This window comes from Bos indicus, chromosome 24 (genome assembly GCF_029378745.1).
Source record: "Bos indicus isolate NIAB-ARS_2022 breed Sahiwal x Tharparkar chromosome 24, NIAB-ARS_B.indTharparkar_mat_pri_1.0, whole genome shotgun sequence".
Lineage (NCBI taxonomy): Eukaryota > Metazoa > Chordata > Mammalia > Artiodactyla > Bovidae > Bos > Bos indicus.
In genome coordinates this window covers 46,592,558-46,618,257 of record NC_091783.1, presented here as the reverse complement: position 1 = coordinate 46,618,257, position 25,700 = coordinate 46,592,558, and the positions used below count along the sequence as shown (strand labels likewise).

The window sequence follows — 25,700 nt, the reverse complement described above, 5'->3', positions numbered from 1 at the left end:
TTATCATACCTTCCTTAGGGAACCCTGCACCAGACCTCTGAAATCCAATCTACCCTCCAGGCTTCCCCAGTTAATCCATCCAAAGATGGCAGAGTCACTCTCTCACTTGGACTCATCAAAGCTCCCCACTGACCCCAGATCTTGCCTGAGCCTTTCATGGGATTCCCAGATCTTCACTGCATGCCTCCCTAGCCTGTGTAGAAGTTCCCTTGGGCCCCAGTTTCCAGAATGGTCCACACTCTCTCCTGTGTCCAGGTCTTTCCGAGGCTCTTCTCTGCATCCGTGCGCATATGCCCAAAGGAAACATATAACACTGCTCTGCGGCTTTAACTTTTTACATAAAAGGTATCCTATATGGGTGTTTTTTTGCAGGCAATGAAATTTGAAATTTTTCTGTCAAGATAGTCAGACATGGATGTTGTTGGCTTGTTCTTTGTAACCACTGCACACATAACATTCCATGTACGACACTGCCATGGTTATTTACTGTTGCCCCAATCCTGGACACCTAGGTGGGTCCTAACTTTCCACTGTAAACAATTATCCTGCAGTAAGCATCCTTGTGTACATATGAAGGTGTGGAATTGCCATGTCGTAGGGTGTGGGCTCAGCCGCTTGCCAGCACTCTAAGGCCTGCACAGGTCCACACCTGCCGTCAGGATCACACCATTCACCTGCACTTACCTCAGCCTGCAGTCTGACCTGCCCTGGCTGCTTGGAAGGCCCAGCTTCAGCTTAATGCCACCGCCAGGCAAGTCTTGCCAGCCCCGGCACTAGTCCTCACACAGGTGGCTACCACCACCTGGGCTGTCCTGAGGAGGGGCACAGGCATCCTATTATCCCTGGGTTCCCAGCTCTCAGTACAGTGACTTAGCATATTTTTTGGAAGGAAAGTGGGTGTCACCCGGGGTCACCTCTCCCACCTCTCCTTCCCTAAGCTCCTGCCAGCTGTTTTGATCCCAGTTTACCCCAAACCTAGAACTCCATATCTCACTGAGCAATCCTAACGGAATGCAAGCGCTCCAGAATACAATGTCACATCATGAAAGGTATAATCAGGGACACAGAGGAGGGCCTAGGTCACATCCCCACAAAATCCCTCATAAACTCACAGTCCAGGTGTCGTGCCTTATGCTCCTCAGCCTGGCCTGCACCGTAGCCTCTCCCCTTTCTGCTCTCCTGCAGCCGGGACTGGCTCCTCCAACTGCTGGCTTCCCCCTGGGAATTTCAAGGCCCCTCTCCTTATTCAGAAAGATACCACCTCTTCCATAGCTCTTATCATCCAGCCTCCTAGCTGACCTCAACCAATACTCCACATAACTCAGCATGTCCGGGATGTCCTCTTATCCCAAGAGGAGCTAGACTGTAAAACAGGGCAATTGTGGAAGCAAGGCCTTGGAATATCAAACTCTCTGTGTTGGGGATTTGGGCCTGGAGGGGTCCAGCCTGGAAGGTCTGTTCAGCCCAGCAATTAAGGGTGATGAAAAGTACTAGATGGATGGGGTTGGAGCAGGTGGAGGCAGGGAGGGGCCCCCACCCAAATCCAGGAATCTGGACTCCCAGGCCGACACCTTCATCATTGAGGCTGCGGATCTGGGCGTCATCTACAAGATCAAGCTCCGCCACGACAGCACCAAGTGGTGCGCAGACTGGTACGTGGAGAAGGTGGAGATCTGGAACGACACCAACGAGGATGAGTTCCTGTTCCTGTGCGGACGCTGGCTGTCCCTCAAGAAGGAGGACGGGCGGCTGGAGAGGCTCTTTTATGAGAAGGTGCGTGAAAGGCAGGTGGGGCACCTGGGGTGATTCTGCGGAAAACAAGGTGCCAGAGGCGTAACGGGCCTGGGTTGTGCTCCTCCTGACAGGAGTACACCGGGGACCGGAGCAGCAACTGCAGCAGCCCCGCTGACTTCTGGGAGATCACCCTGAGCTCCAAGATGGCCGACATCGACATCGCCACAGTGACGGGGCCCATGGCTGACTATGTTCAGGAGGGCCCAGGTAAGCCAAGCAGAGAGCTCACATGGAAATGTGTTTAAACTATTCCTGGACAGGCCATGTATTAACCTTACCGTCATTTCACTTACATGTAACATTTTGTAGTTTACACACAGGTTCCTCACATGCTATTTCCATCCCCACAACAGCTCTGTGAACTGAGATACATTGACCAAAAAAAAAAAAAAACAAATAGACTGCAAGTTATTTCTCTAGTGAAAATGAGCTTATTTGGGATCAGCAGAGAGTTGCAACTTGGAGTCTACAACCAGGTCAAGCTACATGCAAGTCCCCACAGAGCAAGGGAAGGAGAACTCTTTCATAGAGGAGAAAAGGAAGTTGGGAAGGCTGGAGTAAACCAAGAGTCCACAGCTTTTCATTGGCTGAGTTGTTGCCAGGATAGAAGAGGAGTCTTTCCTGGGCTCTGTCTGTTGTCACAGGACATGAGAGCTCCCCCTTCTGGTTTCCTGACTATTTAATTACAGTTTGTAGTTTTTTGTCTGTTTTTTTAATTTTCTCCTCTTGACGGAGTTCTTTTTATGAAAGCATCACTGATGAGTCAGGTGTTCACTTCTCAGCAGGTTTTTGTCCCTCAGTGTAAGGAAGGTCGTTTCCTGGGTATAGTGTCCCATGTTGGAGAGAAAGTGTACAGATTGGAAACCTAATAAGATCGCATTTGAGTAACAAGGAAGGAGGGAGAAATCTCAGGCATTTTTTTAATCCAAAGTCCATGTTACAAAAATAATAGACTCTGGAGTTTACCTGAAGCTTTCTATCTCCATCAGGGGTTTGGAAACACACTTATGACAGACCTGATCTGGATATCTTGGGAAAGCTGTTTCATCAGTTGTTGTATGCTTCACTTCCAGGAAATATTTACTTTCATGTGACTGGATGATGTACATGTCCGATCAGGATTTAATTGCCTTCTTTGTCATATGAATCCAAGAGTCTATTCCTTGGAGTTCAGTAGCACAAGTGTTGGTTAGCAGTACTTCCCAGAAGCTTTTCCAGCAAGATTGAAGATAGTCTTTTCCAATAAACAAAATATCCAGGTCGCAAGGCATAATGCTTAAGATCTTTGTCTCCAAAGAGCGTACCATGAAAAGATTGCTCTACAAATAACATGATTATTTTCAATAGAAATTGTATTAGAGTATCTCTCTTTTTATCAGTTGTGGATCAGAAAAAGTAGAAGCCAAGTACATTGGGTATACTGGGACCATCTTAAAGGGTGTGTGTTGGTGAGTTCCAAAAGGAGTGGGTCTAAGATTTAGAAGAATCAGTGGCAGTGGTTTTTGCTAATGTATTTGGAGGATTTCTACAGAAATTGCCATTGAATCTTAATAATGCTGTTAGTGCATTTGACTAAACCAGAGGATTGAGGGTGGTTAGCACAATTAAAGTATATTAAAACCAGCCAAATAGTGCAGACTTGTCAAAGTACCTGGGCTTCCCTGGCAGCTCAAATAGTAAAGGAAGCTGCCTGCAATGCAGGAGACCTGGGTTCGATTCCTGGGTTGGGAATATCCCCTGGGGAAGGGAATGACTACCCACTCCAGTATTCTTGCCTGGAGAATTCCATGGGCAGAGGAACCTGGTGAGCCGCAGTCCATGGGGTTGCAAGGAGTTGGAAACAGCTGAGCGACTTAGCATGCACACACATCAAAGTACCTGACTAGCGAAATTAGTTCTTCAATCACTATGAAGTTTGAGAGGAGTTTCTCAAGTAGGTATAATCTTCTCCAAAAGGGTTTTGTCCACAGAAGAGGCAGTAGTCTGTCTCTAGGGAAGGCTTCCATTCAGTGTGAAAACATACAGACCATGACTGAAAGATGTTTATCTCCATGAGATGTAAGAAGTTGTATTAAACCCATTTGCCAGACCTCAAATGGTCCATTAGTAAGTTTACAATGTCCAGAAGCAGTGCAAGCAGATTTTCCTGAGTTGTGTTTCAGAGAAGTGGAAGAGTGAGGTAAGCACTTTTGTGGCCTTGTTAATGTTTCCTCACTAGTATTGATTCATGGATGCTATCATCTTCTCCAGTAGACCAATGGTCTGATGCAGGTACAGCGGTGAGGAGTGGGGATTTTACTCTCTGGTAAGACTAGGTTGTTGTTTGGACCAAACCAAATAGCTTTCTCTTTTCTATCAAACCAAGAACTGTTGAATTTCCAATCTTGTTTTTCTTTTTTCTGAGGCCAATTTTGGGGCTTTTCTAGCTAGTTTTGCTAAGTTATCATTTGGGGGAAATATCCCTTTGAACTGTTACAGAAGTTTGACTGCTATCAGTTCCTTTAAGGTCAGTATTCCTTGCAGAAATGCCAGCAAGGTGATTTCCCTTGTTTAGTCAAGTTTAGAATGCCTTCTAAACTTATTAATAGCTAAAACTGCAAGTGAAAACATTGCATCCAATAATTCCTGAACATAGGAGCCACTTAAAATTTTATTTCCACTGGAAATAAAGGAGCCGTGCTGTTGCCACAACATTCCAGAATCATGAGCTATTCCAAAAGCATATCTGCCATCAGGATAAATACTGGCAGTTTTGTCTTTGGCTGAAGTATGAGTCTGTGTAGGACTGGAAACCCCTTGAGATCACTCATGAGTAACCATGTGTACCATAGGGCTAAAGTAACATCATCAAAGGAGTTGCAGTAGCACACCCAGCAAAATACTTCTCATTGTCACCTTTTGCATAGGAACCATCAGTGAACCATGAGAAGTCAACGTTACCGGAAAGAGTTTGCTGAAGAGCATCAAGAGAGTCAAGAGGTGACCCGTCAGCGTTAATCAGTAGAGAGGGACTTCATCACGGAAAGGAGAAGAGTAGCCTGGCTAAGGATATTACAATGTAAAAGAGTTATGTAAGGAGCAGTTAACAAAAGGACATCACAGGAAGTGAGACAGCTGACTGAGAAGTGTTGAGTGTGATGAGAATTCAGGAGGGCTTCTACTGCATAAGGCACAAAAATGGTTCAAGATCTCATAAGGATTTTTTTGGTAGCCCTTACCCAAAGAGTCGGACACGACTGAGTGACTGAACTGAACTGAACTGAACTGACCCAAAAGGGCAGTAGCTTCAATGGCAAAGAGGGTATCCCATTGGCGCAGGCTCCAGTTGCTGGCTGTCATACCCTGGGGGCCAATGGTTCTCCCTGTGTTTTAGGGCATGTACCCCAAGGCATACACATACCTCTTCCTTTTCATATGCCAAAAGGGAAAAGAAAATCTGATCGTTGAGATGCCCAAGGGCAGGTGGATTCATCAAACTCTCCTTTAAGGCCTTAGAAGCTATGCCATCTGCTTCTTCACATAATATTGCTGCTGTTGCTAAGTCGCTTCAGTCGTGTCCAACTCTGTGCGACCCCATAGACAGAAGCCCACCAGGCTCCCCCATCTTTGGGATTCTCCAGGCAAGAACACTGGAGTGGGTTGTCATTTCCTTCTCCACCCATAATATTAGGTCAGTGTTATTATTGTTTAGTAGAACAAACACAGGTTTGACCATAAGAGAAATCTGGAATTCAATTTTCGCAATAACAAAGTAGCTCTAGAAAACCTAGCAGTCAGCACTTAATTTGGGGTTTGGGGAAATTTAGGACACAGTGAGGTCTGTCTGGAACTAGGTATAACTCTTGTTCTGATATTAGATGCCTTACATGTGGAAACTAGGGACTGAAGCAAACTGCAACTTTTCTTATGTCCCTTCAAGGTTAAAAGCTTTAGCGAGTGGATACTGTCTTTTTAAAAGGAAGCTTGAGAAGGAGAGCAAAGAAACAAATCCTCCACATAGTGCACCAAAGTAGATCCCTAGGGGAATTTTTATCATCCAGATCAGGCTTCAGGATTTGTGAGAAATAGGAAGGACTCCTAGTAAAACCCTGAAGCGTTACTGTCCAGGTGAATTTTTTTTTTCTTCCAGAGTTAATGCATAAAGGTACTGACTAGCTTCTTCTCAGATCAGATCGGATCAGTCGCTCAGTCGTGTCCGACTCTGCAACCTCATGAATCGCAGCACGCCAGGCCTCCCTGTCCATCACCAACTCCCGGAGTTCACCCAGACTCACGTCCATTGAGTCGGTGATGCCATCCAGCCATCTCATCCTCTGTCATCCCCTTCTCCTCCTGCCCCCAATCCCTCCCAGCATCAGAGTCTTTTCCAAGGAGTCAACTCTTCGCATGAGGTGGCCAAAGTACTGGAGTTTCAGCTTTAGCATCATTCCTTCTAAAGAAATCCCAGGGCTGATCTCCTTCAGAATGGACTGGTTGGATCTCCTTGCAGTCCAAGGGACTCTCAAGAGTCTTTTCCAACACCACAGTTCAAAAGCATCAATTCTTCGGCGCTCAGCCTTCTTCACAGTCCAACTCTCACATCCATACATGACCACAGGAAAAACCATAGCCTTGACTAGATGAACCTTTGTTGGCAAAGTAATGACTGCTTTTGAATATGCTATCTAGGTTGGTCATAACTTTCCTTCCAAGGAGTAAGCGTCTTTTAATTTCATGGCTGCAGTCACCATCTGTAGTGATTTTGGAGCCCCCTAAAATAAAGTCTGACACTGTTTCCACTGTTTCCCCATCTATTTCCCATGAAGTGGTGGGACCGGATACCATGATCTTCGTTTTCTGAATGTTGAGCCTTAAGCCAACTTTTTCACTCTCCACTTTCACTTTCATCAAGAGGCTTTTTAGTTTCTCTTCACTTTCTGCCATAAGGGTGGTGTCATCTGCATATCTGAGGTTATTGATATTTCTCCCACCAATCTTGATTCCAGCTTGCGCTTCTTCCAGTCCAGCGTTTCTCATGATGTACTCTGCATATAAGTTAAATAAGCAGGGTGACAATATACAGCCTTGACGTACTCCTTTTCCTATTTGGAACCAGTCTGTTGTTTCATGTTCAGTTCTAACTGTTGCTTCCTGACCTGCATACAAATTTCTCAAGAGGCAGATCAGGTGGTCTGGTATTCCCATCTCTTTCAGAATTTTCCACAGTTTATTGTGATCCACACAGTCAAAAGCTTTGGCATAGTCAATAAAGCAGAAATAGATGTTTTTCTGGAACTCTCTTGCTTTTTCCATGATCCAGCAGATGTTGGCAATTTGATCTCTGGTTCCTCTGCCTTTTCTAAAACCAGCTTGAACATCAGGAAGTTCACAGTTCACATATTGCTTAAGCCTGGCTTGGAGAATTTTGAGCATTACTTTACTAGCGTGTGAGATGAGTGCAATTGTGCGGTAGTTTGAGCATTCTTTGGCATTGCCTTTCTTTGGGATTGGAATGAAAACTGACCTTTTCCAGTCCTGTGGCCACTGCTGAGTTTTCCAAATTTGCTGGCATATTGAGTGCAGCACTTTCACAGCATCATCTTTCAGGATTTGGAATAACTCGACTGGAATTCTATCACCTCCACTAGCTTTGTTCGTAGTGATGCACTACGTAGATAAGCTACAGTAAAGAATTTGCTCCAGTGGGGATGGACAGTAGTAACATTTGAGGGTTAGGAACAATGGGGTGTTAAGGGATAACGTTGTTTTTATTGTTTGAGGTTCAGGAGAAACCTCTATACCTTTGGCTCTTACATTGTCTCATGGCAAAATGGGAGAGTTACAGGAGCCAGTACAAGAGATAATGAAGCCTTGAGCCTTGTAATCTTGTGTTATTGACTTTGTGCCTGGAAGGGTTCTTCGTTTACAGGACATTGATTAATTCTGAGAAGAGATTTTGAGAATCTGTTTGAATCTTGGTTGGAGGTGCACTGTGAATTTTGCCAGTATCGGTTAAGGATTTTGCCTTTAAGGAGGGTGGTAGCTGATTCAATTGGGACAAAGAATCAGTGTTTCCAGAACCATCTCTAGTACTCTCAGACACAGAGCAAATAAAAGAAGTCATGTAACTCATCTGGTGGGCTGCTTTAATGACTACTGTCAAGTCCTAGAATTATTTCTCCTTTGGGGGAGAAAGAAATTCCAGCATGATACTTCTGTAAGAAGTCTTGGCCTAATCAATGGATAGGGACAAAGGAACTAAGAAGAAAAAGACATGTATCTCTCAAAGGGCCTAAACAAAAGGAAATAGGTTCAGAGACAGGAACCTCTCGAGGTTCATTAGTGATCTCCACTATCTGAACTGATTAGTACTGTGGGGCAGGGGCTGTTTTAGTAGTGGGGTTGAGCCTTGGGAGTGTGGCTCTGGTGACATTTAGGACTGGGAGAGATTCATTCCCAAACTGGGGGAATGTTTCTCCAAGCCCATTACGAGGAAGGATTGGGAAGAACCCCTGTATTTTCTGTGAGCCCTACCCTAGAGAATTGGGAGGACATTGGAGAGGCTATTTGGGCTTCCCTGGTGGCTCAGATGGTAAAGACTCTGCCTGCAATGCAGGAGACCTGGGTTCAATCCTGGGTTGAGAAGATCCCGTGGAGAATGAAATGGCAACCCACTCAAGTATTCTTGCCTGGAGAATTCCATGGTCAGAGGAGTCTGGAGGGCTACAGTCCATAGGGTTGAAAAGAGTCAGACATGGTTGAGTGACTGTCACTTGGAGAGGTTATTTGGAGGGCTGACAGTGTCTAAAGCACTTAAAATTTGTAGCAGTTTCTTTTCCAGTGTCTTGGCTCTTTGCACTGATGGCAGAAACTAAAGGGTTTAAGTTTTGTTTAGGGGCCTTCAGTTACTGGAGATGAAGAGTAAAAATTTTGGCCATCTTTCTTTTAGGTGACTCATCTAGAGTACGAGAGAGGTGGTGTGGCAGGTTAAATAACCTGGAGTACACCTAGTTTCCTATTGCATCCTGGCCTTCTTTTCTGCTGGAAGGAAACGGTCCCTGTTAACAATTAATAAACATAGAATTAGAAGTTACCCAGGGGGATTAAATCATCTGAAATCAATTGTAATCGTTATGAGCAGGTTTATTAGATTTTTGTGTGCAAGCCTGAATTTTGTTTCAATCAACAGGCTTTGGAAAAGCCTTAGGAATTGCCCGATGAAGTCATCTAGTGATTGCCTGAAGCTGATCATATACAAGCATACCTCGTTTTGTTTTTTATTTTTTTCTTTGCACTTCACTTTATTGTGCTTCTGGGCTTCCCTGGTGGCTTATATGGTTAAAAAATCTATCTGCCAGGTTCAAACCCTGAGTTGGGAAGATCCCTTGAAGAAGGATATGGCAACCCACTCCAGTATTCTTGCCTGGAGAATTCCATGGACAGAGGAATCTGGTGAGCTACAGTCCATGGGATCGCAAAGAGTCAGCCACATCTGAGAGACTAATACACTTACAATGCTTCACAGATTTTTTTTTTTTTTAACAAATTGAAGGTTTGTGGTAACCCTGAGTGGGGCAAGTCTATCAGTGCCATTTTTCCAACAGTATGTGCTCAGTTCCTGTCTCTGTGTCACATTTTGGTAATTATTGCAATATTTCAAGCTTCCCCTTTTTTGCTATATGATATATTTTACTTATAAAACTTGACTCATATACATGATTTGATATCATGGCTTTCTAAAAATTTTGTTGCAGTATAGTTACCTTACAATGTTGTGTTAACTTCTACTGCATAGCAAAATGTATACATATATCCCCTCTCTTTTGGACTGCCCTCCCATTTAGGACACTACCTTGCTTTAGGTAGAGTTCCCTGTCTCCACAGTATGTTCCCACCAGTTGTCTGCTTTATACATAGTATCAATAGTGGATATGTGTCAGTCCCAATCTCCCCATTCATCCCATCCCACCCTTTCCCCCTTGGGAAAGAGTCCTTTCAAAATATTACTACTAATTCACAGGGCACCTGGTCAGCCAAGAGATCTGAGAGAGATGTACAATGAGATTAATGTTTTCATACCTGCTAACACAATATTCATTCTGCATCCCATGGATCAGGGAGTCAAGTCTTATTCTTTAACTGTCTTTGACTGTCAAGTCTTATTCTTTAACAAATACAGTTCATAAAGTTATAGCTTCTATAGACAGTGATTCCTCTAATGAACCTGGGAAATGTAAAATGGAAACCTCTAGAATGCACCATTCTAGATGTCACTAAAAGTGTTCGTGGTTCATGGGAAGAGGTTCAAATTATGAGCATTAAGAGGAGTCTGAAAGAAGTTGACTCCAGCCCTCGTGGATGACTTTGAGGGGTTCAAGACTTCAGTAGTGGAAGTTACTGCAGATATGCTGGAAATAGCAAGAGAACTGGACTGAGAAGTGGAGCCCGAGACGTGACTGAATTGCTGCCATCTCATTATAAAACTTTAACAGATGAGAAGTCGCTTTTATGGATGAGTAAAGAAAGTGGTTTTTTGAAAAAGAATCTTCTCCTGGTGAAGATACTGTGAAGATTGTTTCAATGACAACAAAAGATTTAGAATATTATTTAAACTTAGTGTGTAAAGCAGTGACAGGGTCTGAGAAGATTGACTCCAATTTTGAAAGAAGTTCTACTGTGGGTAAAATGTTATCAAAAAGCATCGTACACTACAGAGAAATTGTTCATGAAAGGAAGAGTCAGTTGATGTAGCAAACTTCATTGTTGTCTTATTTTAAGAAATTGCCACAGCCACCCCAGGCTGGAGCAACAACCACCTTGGTCAGTCAGCAGTCATCAACACAGAAGCAAGATCATCCACTGGGGGAAAAAATATGACTCACTGAAGGCTCAGATGGTGGTTAGCACTTTTTAGCAATAAAGTATTTTTAAATTAAGGCATGCACATTTTTTAGATATAATGCTGTTACACACTTCATAGATTATGGCCTGTGGTTGTTATTGTTCAGTCACCAAGTCGTGTCCAACTCTTTGTGATGCCACGGACTGCAGCACGCCAGGCTTCCCTGTCCCTCACCATCTCCTGGAGTTTGCCCAAGTTTGTGTCCATTGAATTGGTGATGCCATCCAACCATCTCATCCTCCATCACCCTCTTTCCCTTCTGCCTTCAATCTTTACCGTCATCGGAGTCTTTTCCAATGAGTCGGCTGTTTGCATCAGGTGGCATATCCACTGGGCAGCCAAAAAATTTATGTGACTCACTTTATTGCAATATTTACCTTATTGCCGTGGTCCAAAACTGAACCTGCCATATCTTCAAGGTATTTCTATAGTGAGATAGCAGGATGGACTCCCAGTTGTGATTCTAGACATCTTTTAGGATTTTCCCAATTAATAGTTTGCATTCAGTGCTGGGCCTGGCCTTTACCACCAAGCACATGAACTAGCTGACATGTTAGAGAAGCCAGGTTGATGAGTTTGAATGACTATATTAAATCCCTCCTCAGATCTGTAAGGATCTTTGGTTGCTTTGGGAAAATCTTTGACTTTGGCTCACAGTTCAGCTTTAGTCCAGGGAATATAAGAAATCAAGGATTTAAGAGGGAGGAGATCAAGATGATAGAGTAGGAGACCAAGCTCACCTCCCACTATGAACATATCTAAAATACACCTGCATGTGGAACCGCTCTCACTGAAAACAAACTGGAGAGTGGAAGAGACAAAGAGCCATGTGGAGTCAGGTAGGAAGGGAAGAGAAGCGATCGGGTTGGGACTAGTGCCCCTAGGAAGGAACATAGAAGAGTCAGCGATTACACAGGCTAGGAGATCCTCCCTGGGGAGTGAGCAGTTTGGACCACATATTGGGCACCTCTGCCCTGGGGTCTGATACTGAGGAGATGACTCCCCATAACTGATTTGAAAATCTGTGGGACTTGCAGGAGAGCTGTAAGAAACCTAGATTCCACACACAGGCATGCTTACTCCTGGGATCAAATAGGAAGAAGCAGACTGAAACTCCCCAGAACCCCTGGCCCACTTCCCACATCCCACCACTCTAGCTCCAGCACAGCTCCACTAGGGTGAAGTCTGTCATAGCCAAGGAGAGTGTGCAACTGTGGGGAACAGAGATGGCTGGGACCTGGAATTCATCTGAATGGGGTGAGCATGGCCATTTCTGGCACTTGCAGAGATGATGCATCAACAGCGCACTGAAGCTCTAATTGGTATACCAGGACCGCCTCAGTGCATGCCCCTGGCCACACCAGGGGCCCAATCTGACCTCTCTCGCTGCAACACTACTCCCTTCTAGGATGAAAGTGATGGGGAAGTACACACACTTAGAGGAAATAGAACTGATTTGAACTTGACCCTCAGGACTTCTGCCTTAGCACGCTGGACCTCTGGGAGAGCAAACTCCAGGAGACGGTGAAGGACAGGGAAGCCTAGAGTGCTGCAGTCCAAGGGGCTGAAAAGAGTTGGAGATGACTGAGCAATGAACAACAGCAGCCCTGGACCTGACCCCAACCCTAGTAGGGCAGTGTCGGCCACTAGGCATAGCAGAAGCCCTGGGTCACACCTGGCTCTGGCTCCAGCCTCTCCATCTCCAGCCCCACTTCCCACCCTGGTGAGAGTTGCCAGCACACCCGAGGGGAAGACGCGACCTGTGCTGACTCCAGATCCGGCTGTCTTGCCAAAGCCACTGGGCACACACAGATTGATAGGATTGCTCCCACACAAGCAAACCCCTTCAAGACTGGGACAAGAAACTGTTTTTTACCTAATTTGATAGAGAGGAAGTTAAGCAAAACAAGAAGGCAGAGGAATTTGTTTCAAATGAGAGAACAAGACAAAAGAGTCTGAAAAAATGACAAAACAGAGATAAATAATTTACCAGATGAAGAGTTCAAAGCATTAGTTATAAAAATGCTAACTGAACCAGGGAAGAGCAAAGACAAACCTGGTGAGAGTTTTAACAAGGAACTAGAAAATATAAAAAGGAACCAATCAGAGCTGAAGAACAATAACTGAAATGAAAAACACACAAGAAGGAATAACAGCAGGTGAAGTGGTACCAGAAAAGATGTCATTTTCGTCATAGGCGACTGGAGTGCAAAAGTAGGAATTCAAGAGATACTTGGAGTAACAGGCAAGTTTGGCCTTGAAGTACAAAATGAAGCAGGGCAAAGGCTAACAGAGTTTGGCCAAGAGAACCTCCTCTTCCAACAACACAAGAGACGACTCTACACATGGACATCACCAGATGGTCAGTACTGAAATCAGATTGATGATATTCTTTGCAGCTGAAGATGGAGAAGTTCTATACAGTCAGCAGAAACAAGACCAGGAGGTGACTGTGGTTCAGATCATGAACTCCTTATTGCAAAATTCAGACTGAAATTGAAGAAAGTAGGGAAAACCACTAGACCATTCAGGTATGATCTAAATCAAATCCCTTACGATTATACAATGAAAGTTACAGATTCAAGGGATAAGCTCTGATAGACAGAGTGCCTGAAGAACTATGGACGGAGGTTCATCTCATTGTATAGGAGGCAGTGATCAAGACCGTCCCCAAGAAAAAGACATGTAAAAGGCAAAATGGTTGTCTGAAGAAGCCTTACAAATAACTGAGAAAGAAGAGAAGCTAAAGGCAAAGGAGGAAAGGAAAGGTATACCCATCTGAATGCAGAATTCCAAAGAATAGCAAGGTGAGATAAGAAAACCTTCCTAAGTGATCTGTGCAAAGAAATAGAGGCAAATAATAAAATGGAAAAGATTACAGATCTCTTCAAGAAAATTAGAGATGCCAAGGGAACATTTCATGTAAAGATGGGCACAATAAAGGACAGAAATGGTATCAACCTAACAGAAGCAGAAGACATTAAGAAAAGGTGGCAAGAATACAGAGAAGAGCTATACAAAAAAGATCTTAAAGACCCAGATAACCATGATGGTGTGATCACTCACCTAGAGTCAGACATCCTGGAATGCAAAGTCAACTGGGCCTTAGGAAGCATCACTACAAACAAAGCTCATGGAGGTGATGGAATTCCAGTTGAGCTATTTCAAGTCCTAAAAGATGATGCTGTGAAAGTGCTGCACTCCATATGCCAGCAAATTTGGAAAACTCAGCAGTGGCCACAGGACTGGAAAAGGTCAGTTTTCATTCCAATCTCAAAGAAAGGCAATGCCAAAGAATGTTCAAGCTGCTGCACAATTGCATTCATCTCACACGCTAGCAAAGTAATGCTCAAAATTCCCCAAGCAAGGCTTCAATAGTAAGTGAACCGAGGACTTCCAGATGTTCAAATTGGATTTAGAAAAGGCTGAAGAACCAGAGATCAAATTACCAAAATCCGCTGGATCATTGAAAAAGCAGGAGAGTTCCAGAAAAAACATCTACTTCTGCTTTATTAAATATGCCAAAGCCTTTGACTGTGGATCACAACAAATTGTGGAAAATTCTTCAAGAGATGGGAATACCAGACCACCTTACCTGCATCCTGAGAAATCTGTATCCAGGTTGAGAAGCAAGAGTTAGAACCGGACGTGGAACAATGGACTGGTTCCAAACTGGGAAAGGAGTACGTCAAGGCTGTATATTGTCACCCTGCTTATTTAACTTATATGCAGAGCACATCAGACACAACTGAGCAACCGAACTAAACTGAATTAAGCACTATGATCAACTGTGGACAGGCCAGTGGGGTTCTTTTTGTAAAGATGAAATACAGCCATGGGCAGAAAACAATGCGGATAATTCCAGCCAGGAATGTGTAGTCTGGAAATTTTTCAAAGGGCTACAGGTTGCATAACCAAATGTCCGCTTCATCAGGGCAATGTCTCCCAAGCTATTTAGGAAGGTTAGCTGGGAGAAGGTTTTGTTTGTTTGTTTGTTTTTAATTTATTTACTTATTTTAATTGGAGGCTAATTACTTCACAAAGCTGTGGTGGTTTTCACCATACATCGACATGAATCAGGCATGGGTGTACAGATGTCCCCCAATCCTGAATCCTCTCCCCACCTCATCCCTCTGCGTTGTCCCATGAAGCTTTGAGTGCCCTGCTTCATGCATGGAACTTGTACTGATCATCTATTTCACATATGGTAATTAGGAAAAGGTTTTCCAACCTGTTTCAGTTAGTAACTACAAGTAATAAACATGAAGCGTTTCTTTTCTTACTCAAAAAAGTTCAAAGAGAAACACAGGACTGATACAGCAGCTCCAGTGAATTCAGGGTCCTAGGCTCTTTCAACCTGACCAAACTAACAGTCCTCCAAGTGGCTTCCATCGTAAAAGGTGTCCATGGTTCCAAGATGAACTGGAGCTGGAGCTCCAAATATCACATCCACATTCCAAGCAGAATGATTGGAAGGGTAAGGAGCAAAAAGGTGTTCCTCCCAGTTGAGTAAGACCCTTTAAAAGAAAATTTCCCAACGTCTTATATATCATGACCACCCCTAGCTGTAAGGAGAACGGACACTGGCTGGGCAACTAGAACTCTAAGCATATTTCCTGAGCAGGTTTTTGTGCTGTTTAAAACCTGCTTTGGAAATGAATGCCTTCTAGAACTTTCATTTATCATGTTACACATATAAATATCATTTTGTTTTTCTTCTCTAAATTCCTGCTTTTCATGAGAACTTGCTTTTGCCAACCTCGCTTGTACATCCATAGTGTGCTTGTCAGGTGTCTACCCTGTACTTGGGTAGCAGTTCTTGCTCTCGCCCCACTTCGCATGGAGTGCTGGGTGCAGCTAATTGGTCAGCGGGGCTTTTAGATGTTGCAGTGATCTCTCTTTGATCTTCATTTGGGAGTTACCAACTCCCTCACTCTTGGAGGGTGCATGCTAAATTGTTTTAGCCATGTCTGACTCCTTGCGACGCTGTGGACTACAGCCCGCCAGGCTCCTCTGTCCATGGAATTCTGCAGGCAACAATACTGGAGTGGACTGCCATGCCCTCCTCTTGGGGATCTTCCTGACCCAGGGATCAAACCCACATCTCTTATGTCTCCTGCATTGACAGGTGCGTTCTTTACCATTCACACCACATGGGAAGCCCACTTGGAAGGTAGACACTCCCCATAGATGGCTCACCAGTCTGAAAAGCTCTGTTACACTTTGTGTCAGAGACAGGGAGCTGAGATCAGTGCCTCCAGAGGTCATTTCCAAGTCTTCAAGCCCCCCTGGCCCGTGATGAGGCTGGGCTCCCACGATCTCTTGCAGTTATTCCCTACTACGTGTCAGTCACCACGGGGAAGCACAGGGACGCAGCCACCGACAGTCGGGCCTACGTCATCCTCATCGGGCAGGAGGACGAGCGCAGTAACCGCATCTGGCTGGACTATCCCCGGGGGAAGAAGGGCTTCAGCTGCGGCTCCGTGGAGGAGTTCTATGTTGCCGGCTTGGATGTGGGCATCATCAAGAAAATAGAGGTGCCGGTCTCTAGGGCCTTGGGGTGGTGACCCCCAGGGAAGGAAGGAGCTGACCTATACATGGGTGGGAGGCTGAGTGGGCCTGACCTGAGCCCGGCTCAGAACAGGCAGCACAGGAAAAGCTCCTGGCCTCTGTCTTCAGCTGGCTGGGTGACCTTGGATGCCTCACCTGCCCTTCCAGGTCCATTCTCCACCCACCCAGAGGGGACGTCTGTGTATTAGTTTTTTTCTTAATTGCTCTGTAACAAGTCACTACAAACTTAGTAACCTAAGGCTACACAAATGTATGGCCAGGAGTCCAGGCCTGGGTTAGCTGTGTCTTCTTCTTAAGGTCTCACTGGGCTGAGGTCAAAGTTGCTGCCAGGGCTCTGGTCTCATCTGAGACTTGGGGTCCTGTCCTAAGCTCAGTGGTTGTGGGAGGAAATGAGTTCCCTCGTGGTCGTAGGACCGAGGCCAGGGGCTGCCTGAATTCTCTGCCATGTGGCCCTCTCCAAAGCCAGGCAACGTGTTTCCTCAAAGCCATTCAGAGAGGATCTCCTCTGTTTCAAATCTCTGTCTTCCCTCTCTGATGTCTACACCCACTTTTGAAGGGCTCGCCTAATTAGGTCAGGCCCACCTAGAATAATCTTTTGATGAACTCAGGGTCATCTGATTAGAGTCCTTCATTGCATCTGCAAAATCTCTCCACCTTCACAGGAGGGACTTGGATCAGTGAGTGCAGAGCACGCTGGAAGGCAGCACTGAAGATGGGGGTGGGGGTGGGCTAACAAATGGGGGAGGGGATGCTGAGCAGGGAGGGCTTCTTGCCCAGTTGTGCCCCATCCTCACAGCCCCGGTGTGTCCCTGCCTAGCTGGGCCATGACGGGGCCTCCCCCGAGAGCTGCTGGCTGGTGGAGGAGCTGTGCTTGGCCGTGCCCACCCAGGGGACCAAATACATACTGCGCTGCAATTGCTGGCTTGCCAAGGATCGAGGAGATGGCGTCACCTCCCGTGTCTTTGACCTCCTGGATGCCATGGTGGTGAACATCGGGGTGAAGGTATAGGGGGTACCTGTTTGTGTGGATGGCATGGCGTGTCCAAGGGAGTGCCAGGTGAAGGGGGTGAGCACAGGGGAAATGGAAGTGAGAGCAGGAGCAGACTCATCCCTGGGGCACTGGCCAGGGCTGCAGCCCTTTGGACCAGCCAGACCCACGTTGCTAGGAGCCATGAGACTCGAGTGTCTTCTTGTCTGCAGCTGTGTGACCTTGGGCAGGTCATCTGGCCTCTCTGGGCCTTGGTCTTCTCACATAGCACATGGAAATAATGCTTCCTATCCTCTCCCATGTAAGGTATTGATGAGAACGAATGAGACCATGAATAGTCCATGAAAAGCGTGCTCTACATAGATGTCCAGAGTCATTGTTCTCCAGAGGATGTTCCATTGACACCAGTAGGCTGGTGATGGGGACAGATGGCCTTTGGGATGCTGTGAGCCCTTGAGTCTCAGTGCAGTGAGTGCTATCTGCCCAAGGTCCCCCTTAAGTGGAAAAGGCTGGAAGGCGGGTGCTCTGAGTGCCTGTCCCAGCCCCACCTGGGCTGAGTTGTATGAAGTCACAGGTCGGTGCCAGGCAGGAAGCAGAGTTGCTGGGTGCTGGACCCAAGGACACGTGGTCAGCTGATGGCCCAGAGGCTTCTGTGTCATGTGACCCTGCAGACTTCTCTTTATCTGAAAAGCTGTGGGATCAACAGAAGGTCCCAGCCCTCATCTCTGTTCCTGAATCCAAATCTACTAGATTTAGGTTGGAAGCTGTCCCACAAAGGTAGGAAGACATCGCCCTGGACCTGAGCGTGCCTTGCCTGTATTGTATGTGGAAACAAGGAAGGGCTGAGTTATGGGCTCTGAACTCTATTTGGGCAGGAGTGTGGATGCCTGCCCATCTCCTTCCTGCTGGAGTGCCGAACTTCCTACAGTACAGACACCCCCTCCCTTGCTCAGCCTTTGCGTCTGTGGCCAGACGGTCAGTGGGGGAGAGCACACAGTTCTTCCAGGGACCTCTGTCCTGACCCCGTTCCCGGCATGCATGTGGGCGTGTGTGTGTGTGTGTGCACCACCCCCAGTACACATGCACACCCCCTCTCGGTGCAGCTCACCTCCCTCTGGGGTCTTTAATCTGTGGAAATCCAAACCCTCCCACCGCAGTTATTCATATTACAAAAGAACACAGGTTTGTCACTTCACAAAGATCCCGAGGGCTCTTTGGACTGGCCACCTCCCCAGGACATCTGATATCAGACTGGAATTGCAAAAGCCTGTTTCTGTGTCTCTTTCTGGAAACACATCTATGGCATAAAAAGAGATGGGTCTGTGTAAAGAAGAGAAAAAAGATGGACCCGGAGAAGACAGGAGTCTGCGAGCCCAGTCTTAAGGGGCCAGTCTCCACGGGGCCTCGAGTGCTTGCTTTGATTGTTCTAAGTTTGCTGGGTAAGAGCCAAGCGGTCAGGCGTCTGCTTTTGTTCCCGTAGCTCTGTGCCCACCACACACACCCTTGTTAGGTGGTCTAAGAGGATTTTCCTGGGAAAGCAAAGTGTAGTTCAGTTATTTCCCCAGCAAACGTGTCCTCCTGGCCAGGCCTGAAATACTACTTCTGACCTTGCAATGTGGTGGTGAAGGTTCTCCGTGCTGCCTGAAAAGGACAACACCAGGGGTGTGATCACTGACGTGAATAACACAGGTTCTGAATCCGAAGGCAACTGGTGGTGGAAATCCGGCGTCTGCGACAGTGATATTGCAGTGTGGGAGCCCCTGGGGAAAGGAGGGGCAGGCTGTGGGTACATTCAAGGAAATGGTCAGCATGGCGTGTCCTTGGCCGTGTGTGCAGCCTCTCCTGAACCTTTGAGACCTAACTGGGCACCTGGCAAGAGGCTGTGGCATGAGAGGCCAGGGGCCAGAGGACACTCCAGATCAGGGGTGAAGATGGCCCCGCTTGCCCTGAGGCCGCCCCTCAAAGGAAGAACCAAGGCAGGGGCCTCAAGGAAAGCACCATGCTGCAGGGAGCGGGCTGTTCTCGCCTCCTCTGGCAGAGACAAAGAGAACACACCCTCTTTGGCACAAACCTCAGGCCAAAGGGCAAAACTGCAGTCTAAAGTGAAAAGCATCTATGATAGGTGGGTGGCCCACCCCACAAGCGAAAGGATGCAGAGGTCCCTCAACCAGCAGCCCCGACACACTCCAATCACTGATGCGCAGGGTGTGAGCTGGCCATGACACGTAGGAGGGACGGTCCCCTAGAACTGCTGCGGCCCCTTGATGCCAGGCCCAGAATGGGCACCAAGGCGAGGTGTCTGTGGCTCTCACAGCTCTGCATGGTGCACATCGCTATTTACGGAGAGGAGGCAGAGGCTGGAGAGGGTGGGACACCTGCTGTTCCACAGCTAGCAGCGGGGATGGCCCTGGGGTTCCAGTGGCACCCTGCATGGCTCCAAAATCCTCTGTGTGGCCAACACATGCAGCTGGGATGAACGGACTTAGGTCGGGTTTCTACAAACAAGGAGATTGGTTAATGCTGGGGTGATCGGTCATGTTCCCACTCCACATGTGTTCTCTCTCAGAAACTGAACTCCTCTCCAGCCCTGAGCCGGGCACAGTGGGGGACAGGGACAGTGACACGGCCTGGCTCTTGCTCTGCAGACACTCACAGTTGCTTAGTGGGAGGGCTTTTTTAGAGCCGTGGAGCTTGGAGGACGTGTTCTTTTGCCCCAGTGAGAGTGAAGTATAATAAATCGCCGGGGGTGGTGGTTGAGGCCAAAGCCCAGGACTCGCATCCCTCTCGGGACAGGTGCTCTACGAAATGACGGTGTGGACAGGGGACGTGGTGGGCGGTGGCACCGACTCCAGCATCTTTATGACCCTCTATGGCATCAACGGCAGCACAGAGGAAGTGCAGCTGGACAAGAAGAAGGCCAGGTATCTGGGCGTGGCTGTGCCCCTTGCCCCTTTGCCCCTCCACACACCCAATCCTCCACCCTCCAGCCCCATCCTGCCTCCAGCCAGACTACCCTCTGACTCTCCCCTCATCCCCTGGGGCCTTCCAGCCTCCACGCTTCTGTCTGTGATTCCTCCCTCCTAGAATGCCTTTCATCCACGCTCTCTGTTGCAAGATCTTTCTGTTGCAAAGCCTAGCACAAATCTACCTTCTCTAGGAAGCCCTCCTTGATCAATCACTTCAGCCCACAGCCCTCTTTCCTTCCTTCCTTCTGTCACTGTGAAATGTTTATTGTAAGGGCTGGAGGTTAGTGGGTAGCATTGTGTCATTGTGAATCTCCTGCCTTCATTCTTTTTACTGTAGTAATGTAACCTGTTCATATTAGGGGGAGGTGGCTGAAGGGAACACAGAAACCTACTCTATTTTTGGAACTTTCCTACAAGTTCAAAATGATTGCATAAAAGTGAAAAAAAAGCATTGAAATATTAAAAAACAATTGAACACCCATACCAGGCACTGTCTCAGACACTGGAGAGACAGTCCAACTGGGAAGAAAAGATGCTCAAACTCATGAAGTTTAGCACCTGAGGGGACCACAACAACAACACGGACACTGACGTGGGCTTCTCTGGTGTTGGACGTTTCTCTAAGCCCTTTGAATGTATTGACACACTTATTTCTACCTACGACTCTATGAGGATTGTTATTATCATCCCCATTTTACAGATGAGAAAACTGAGACACAGCAGAGTCCAGTCATGCTGTTAAAGGTCCCATAGCCAGTAAGCTTCAGCCCTGGACAGTGCACCCAGGTGGCCCCAGTCTTAAGCCTTAGGTTCTACTTCCTCTTAAGATAGTTATCAGTAATGACAGTACTGGTGGGCCTCTTTAGTCCTTCTAGAAAGGACTTGTCTGCGTCTTTCATTAAATCCCCAGCTTAGTCCTAGGTTTTGTTTGGTTTTCTGTGTTCGCCCATTGTCCCCCAAATAATCCCTGACCCCTGATATCTTAAGCATCAGAGGGCAGAGACCCAGAACCCAAGCCTAAGGCTTGTGCAACCCACGCACAGCCACTCGCCTCTGAACCCACACTGCCGCCTCCCACAGATCTTGCCCAGCTTCTTAGCAATGTCTAAAACCCTTCCATGAAAGCTGGCGGGCAGAATCCTTTCTGAGCTCTCACAGCTCCTGCCTCTTGCCTTGCATGTGTCGGGCACTCAATAAGTACGTCTGGAAGGTGGCAGAGGTAAGGATGGGAGGGATGGTGCTTGCGGGGGATGAAGTTGCTGACGCTCTTGGCGGCCAGGTAGAGGCTTCTTCTCATGGACAGAGCAGTCCATGAGAGTGGGAACTCTGCTCATCTTACGCAGCTTGTGTCTGGGGCGATCCGATGAGAAGAGTTTTGGCCTCTCTTCTCTTAGCACTCCTATGCTCTCATTATGCAACTCCTGTTTCCTCCTGGAATTCTCTCCTGAGCTGTTCTCCCCTGATAGTGATTGTAATAATGGTTAACGTTCAATGAGCGCCTACTCCCTGCCAGGCACCATTGTAAGTGCTCTCTCTATATATATATAGACAGAGAGTTAATATATACATATAATAATATTTATATTAACTATAATAATAATACAATTATATATATTAACTCACAACAAATAAAGTGCCTGAGGCACAGAAAAGTGAAGTAACTAACGCCCCAAGGTCACTCAGGTAATCAGCAGAGGAGCTGGGATTTGAACTCATGTAATTGTGGAAATAAAATAGAGGTCAAATGAGAACAGAGGCTGTATCTTTCCAGCTTGCTACAGCAAGAGTGTGAGCACCATCACTCGGTTTTGGCAGTGATCCTGAGGCCGAAGGCTCTCAGGATCCTGGAAAAGCTTCAGAGTGCAGCATTATTTGAAGCATGGGAGAACTGGAGGAGAGCTAACTAGAATCAAGGCAGCTTATGTGATCGGATTCAGTTCAGTCACTCAGTTGTGTCCAATTCTTTGCGACCCCATGGACTGCAGCATGCCAGGCTTCCCTATCCATCACCAACTCCCGGAGTTTACTCAAACTCATGTGCATGAAGTCAGTGATGCAATCCAACCATCTCACCCTCTGTCGTCCCCTTCTCCTCCTGCCCCCAGTCTTTCCCAGCATCAGGATCTTTTCCAATGAGTCAGCTCTTCACATCAGGTAGCCAAAGTATTGGAGTTTCAGCTTCAGCATCAGTCCTTTCAATGAATATTCAGGACTGATTTCCTTGAGGATTGACTGGTTGGATCTCCTTCCTGTCCAAGGAACTCTCAGGAGTCTTCTCCAAAACCACAGTTCAAAAGCATCAGTTCTTTGGTGCTCAGCTTTCTTTATAGTCCAACTCTCACATCCATACATGACTACTGGACAAACCGTAGCTTTGACCAGATGGACCTCTGTCAGCAAAGTAATATCTCTGCATTTTAGTATGCTGTCTAGGTTGATCATAGCTTTTCTTCCAAGGAGCAAGTGTCTTTTAATTTCATGGCTGCAGTGATTTTGGAGCCCAAAAAGATAAAGTCTATTACTGTTTCCATTGTTTTCCCATCTATTTGCCATGAAGTGATGGGACTGGATGCCATACTCTTAGTTTTCTGAATGTTGAGTGATTGGATAGGGGAGTATCTTTGGATTTATCTAGTTGGTCTTGAGTTGGGAGTGGGGGAAAATCAGGAAGGCAGATTTGACTGAGTCCTGAGCGTCGTGGGCCTGCTGCTGGCAAGGCTTCAGTCTGGCAGCCTGGGGTCGCTGCGGCAGAGCCAACGGGCAGAGCTCTGTTATCCTCTGCAGTCTGTGGTTGGCCTCCTCACTCTCTCACAGTCTTCCCCTCCATGATTTGACCTTAATCTCCAATCCAGCCCCAAATCCTTGGAATTTCTCAGATTAATTATCCCACGCCGACATTCCACCTTATTTTAGAGATGTGCATAATTGCTGGTGGGAGAGATAGACACTTCTTTTCTGGTAGTATCTAAACTCCAAAAATGCTTCTGAAAGTCACACCATTCTATAAATGCTTTGAGGCACCTTGTTAAAGAATTTTGTTTTTCTGCTTTAAGATTTATGCTGTGAGAAGAGCCATCATTGCTTAAATACACTGGTTTGCAAGCTCAGGTTTCTTCTAATTCACTTTGAGATGGTGGTGAATTGACGTGGTATTCAAAGAGAAAAAAAGATACCCTCAAAAGGAAATGCTTAAACCTAAGGAATATGTCTCTAACAGTGGAATTTGAGGCAATTAGTGTTTCTAATGGAGATAGGGATTCCTTTAAGGCAAAGAGATGTTTTTCTCTAGAGGAAATTAAGTGCCTATAAGAAATCATCCTGAGGCCCAGTGGAAACCCCATGAACTAGGAAATTTTTTGGTCTGGAAGCAAACCAGATTCTCAGAGCTCTGTTGGGTTTGCCCTTCAGAATGGCCCCTGGCTTCCACTACGTACAAATCTTCCCAGCTTCTTGGCAATGTCTAAAACTCTTCCATTAAAAACTTGCCCTTGCAGCCTAAGGCTTTGGGCCTGGTTAGCCTCAGGCTATCCTCCATCACGGAGACCACTGAGTGAGTGGCTGCTGGGCCCTTTTCCAAGGACATTCTTTGATGGGTGGAGAACAGAAGGAAAGCAGAACAGGAAGGGAGAGAGAGGCAGCGAGAGCTGCTGAGCTCCTTGGGGTGGATGAGCAGGGCACAGCCTGGGCCTTCAGCAGCCCGTCCTTCTGAGCCAGAGGCAAGGGCACATGGCTCAGGGGTGGACCGCTTCTCCAGCAGTGGCCCCTCAATGCGGGAGCCCTCCCACGTGTCAATGGCGTTGTCTTTCGAGGGTGTGGGGAAGCAGGAAAGAGGTGGCTGGTGAGTCGTAGAAGGATGAAGTTCCCTTTAGAATGTGGGCCTTTTACTCTGAGGAGACAGGTGTAATCGGGATTTAGCCTGCACTGAAGGACTAGGGGGGACGTATAATCCAGGCTTCAGTTTTCTAAAAGAAAAAGCTTATTTCTCTCCCCCTTTTTCTTACACCTGCCTGACCATAAAATCTCCATAAAGGAGAGATTGTTGGTTAAATTCAGATAGTGACAATTAAAGAAAAAGATAAAGTGAAGAATTCTAATGTCCCTTTGATCTGCAACATTATACACCCAGCAAGAGTAAGGAATGAATGAATTAAAAAATTGTTGAGGTCCTTTAATGGACCGGAACCTGGTGGTCCAGAGTCGACAATGAGAAAGTGAAAGAAGGAGAGAGGCTAATATTTCCTGGGTTACACAGCCGGCTTTCGCGTTCCAGGAAATCAGCCAGAAACAGAGAGAGAGAGAAAGAAAGAAAGACACAGGGACCAAAGCGCTGATGGAGCAAAGGTGTTTTAATCAACATGGTGTGGGCATATATACTGTCTTACAAGGTAGTTATTCTCAGATAAAGATTAAAATTCCAGACTTACAAAACATAGGCGATCCATATTAGAGAGTTGTAAACAATCACTTTTATCGTATGGTTCATAAGAAGGAAGAGGGTACTTATCACCCTATTGAAAAACTAGCTGGATCCCTCAGCCCCGGGAGAGGCTTGCCTCTCCTCTTAATTCCTGAATATTCAGGAATTAATAAGGAACGGAGGATTCTTGACAGATCCAGAACAGCACACAGGAAGCCTCCTGTTAAATGCTTCCTGACATTTGAGAGAATCTCCACTTTGTGAGATGAGCTTGAGGGGAGTTTCTGAGAACTGCCTTCCAGTTTCCACATGACCAGGAGACAGACAATTTAAACTAGAGCAGGAGGAATTTACGGCAGACTTCTGGGAGAGTGTTTTTACTTCTAATAATCGCAAAGTGCATGAAGCAAGTCATCAGAAGGGATTAGGCCTCTGTTCCACTGCTTTGAAGACAAGGAGTAGTTAGTTTTTGGTTTGTAGCATTTGTAGTTCTAGCTCCCACTGGCTATGGCCTCTGTTTTTAAAAAATATGTTTGCTCAAGGAAGCATAAAATTGCCATGCAGTGTCATATCTTCAGTGATACCTGTGTTACCCCCGGGGGCTTATCAGCATCAGCAGCTGGAATCAGTGAGCAGTCAAGCAATGTCAGCACTGAAGATCGCATTATGCATGCAGCACTGTGAGAAGAGCAGTAGAAATAAAGATAGAGCATCGCTAAGATGATGCGGTCATTTCGGGAGAAAAGCAGTAATAGCAGCAAAAGCAATGCCACCTGCTGCTTTACAGTTATTAGTAGTGTTATCCAACCAAGGGCCACTGCATTCAGTTGTGCATATCACTTCAGTTCAGTTCAGTTGCTCAGTCACGTCCAACTCTTTGCAACCCCATGGACTGCAGCATGCCAGGCTTCCCTGTCCATCACCAACTCCCAGAGCATGCCCAAACTCATGTCCATCGAGTCGGTGAGGCCATCCAACCATCTCATCCTCTGTTGTCCCCTTCTCTTCCTGCCCTCAATCTTTCCCAGCATCAGGGTCTTTTCCAATGAGTCCGTTCTTCACTTCATGTGGCCAAAGTATTGG

The 25,700-nt window shown here is 46.5% G+C and overlaps 1 protein-coding gene across 1 annotated transcript in view; it reads left to right on the top strand.

The window, feature by feature from the left end:
* LOXHD1 (lipoxygenase homology PLAT domains 1) overlaps positions 1 to 25,700 on the top strand; it is a 123,682-nt gene that overhangs the window by 63,185 nt on the left and 34,797 nt on the right. Inside the window, exons 18-22 of the mRNA XM_070778996.1 lie at positions 1,564 to 1,773; positions 1,866 to 2,001; positions 16,004 to 16,212; positions 17,064 to 17,249; positions 20,028 to 20,155. Of these exons, the coding sequence (XP_070635097.1) occupies positions 1,564 to 1,773; positions 1,866 to 2,001; positions 16,004 to 16,212; positions 17,064 to 17,249; positions 20,028 to 20,155 (869 nt within the window). The remainder of the gene's footprint in view (positions 1 to 1,563; positions 1,774 to 1,865; positions 2,002 to 16,003; positions 16,213 to 17,063; positions 17,250 to 20,027; positions 20,156 to 25,700) is intronic.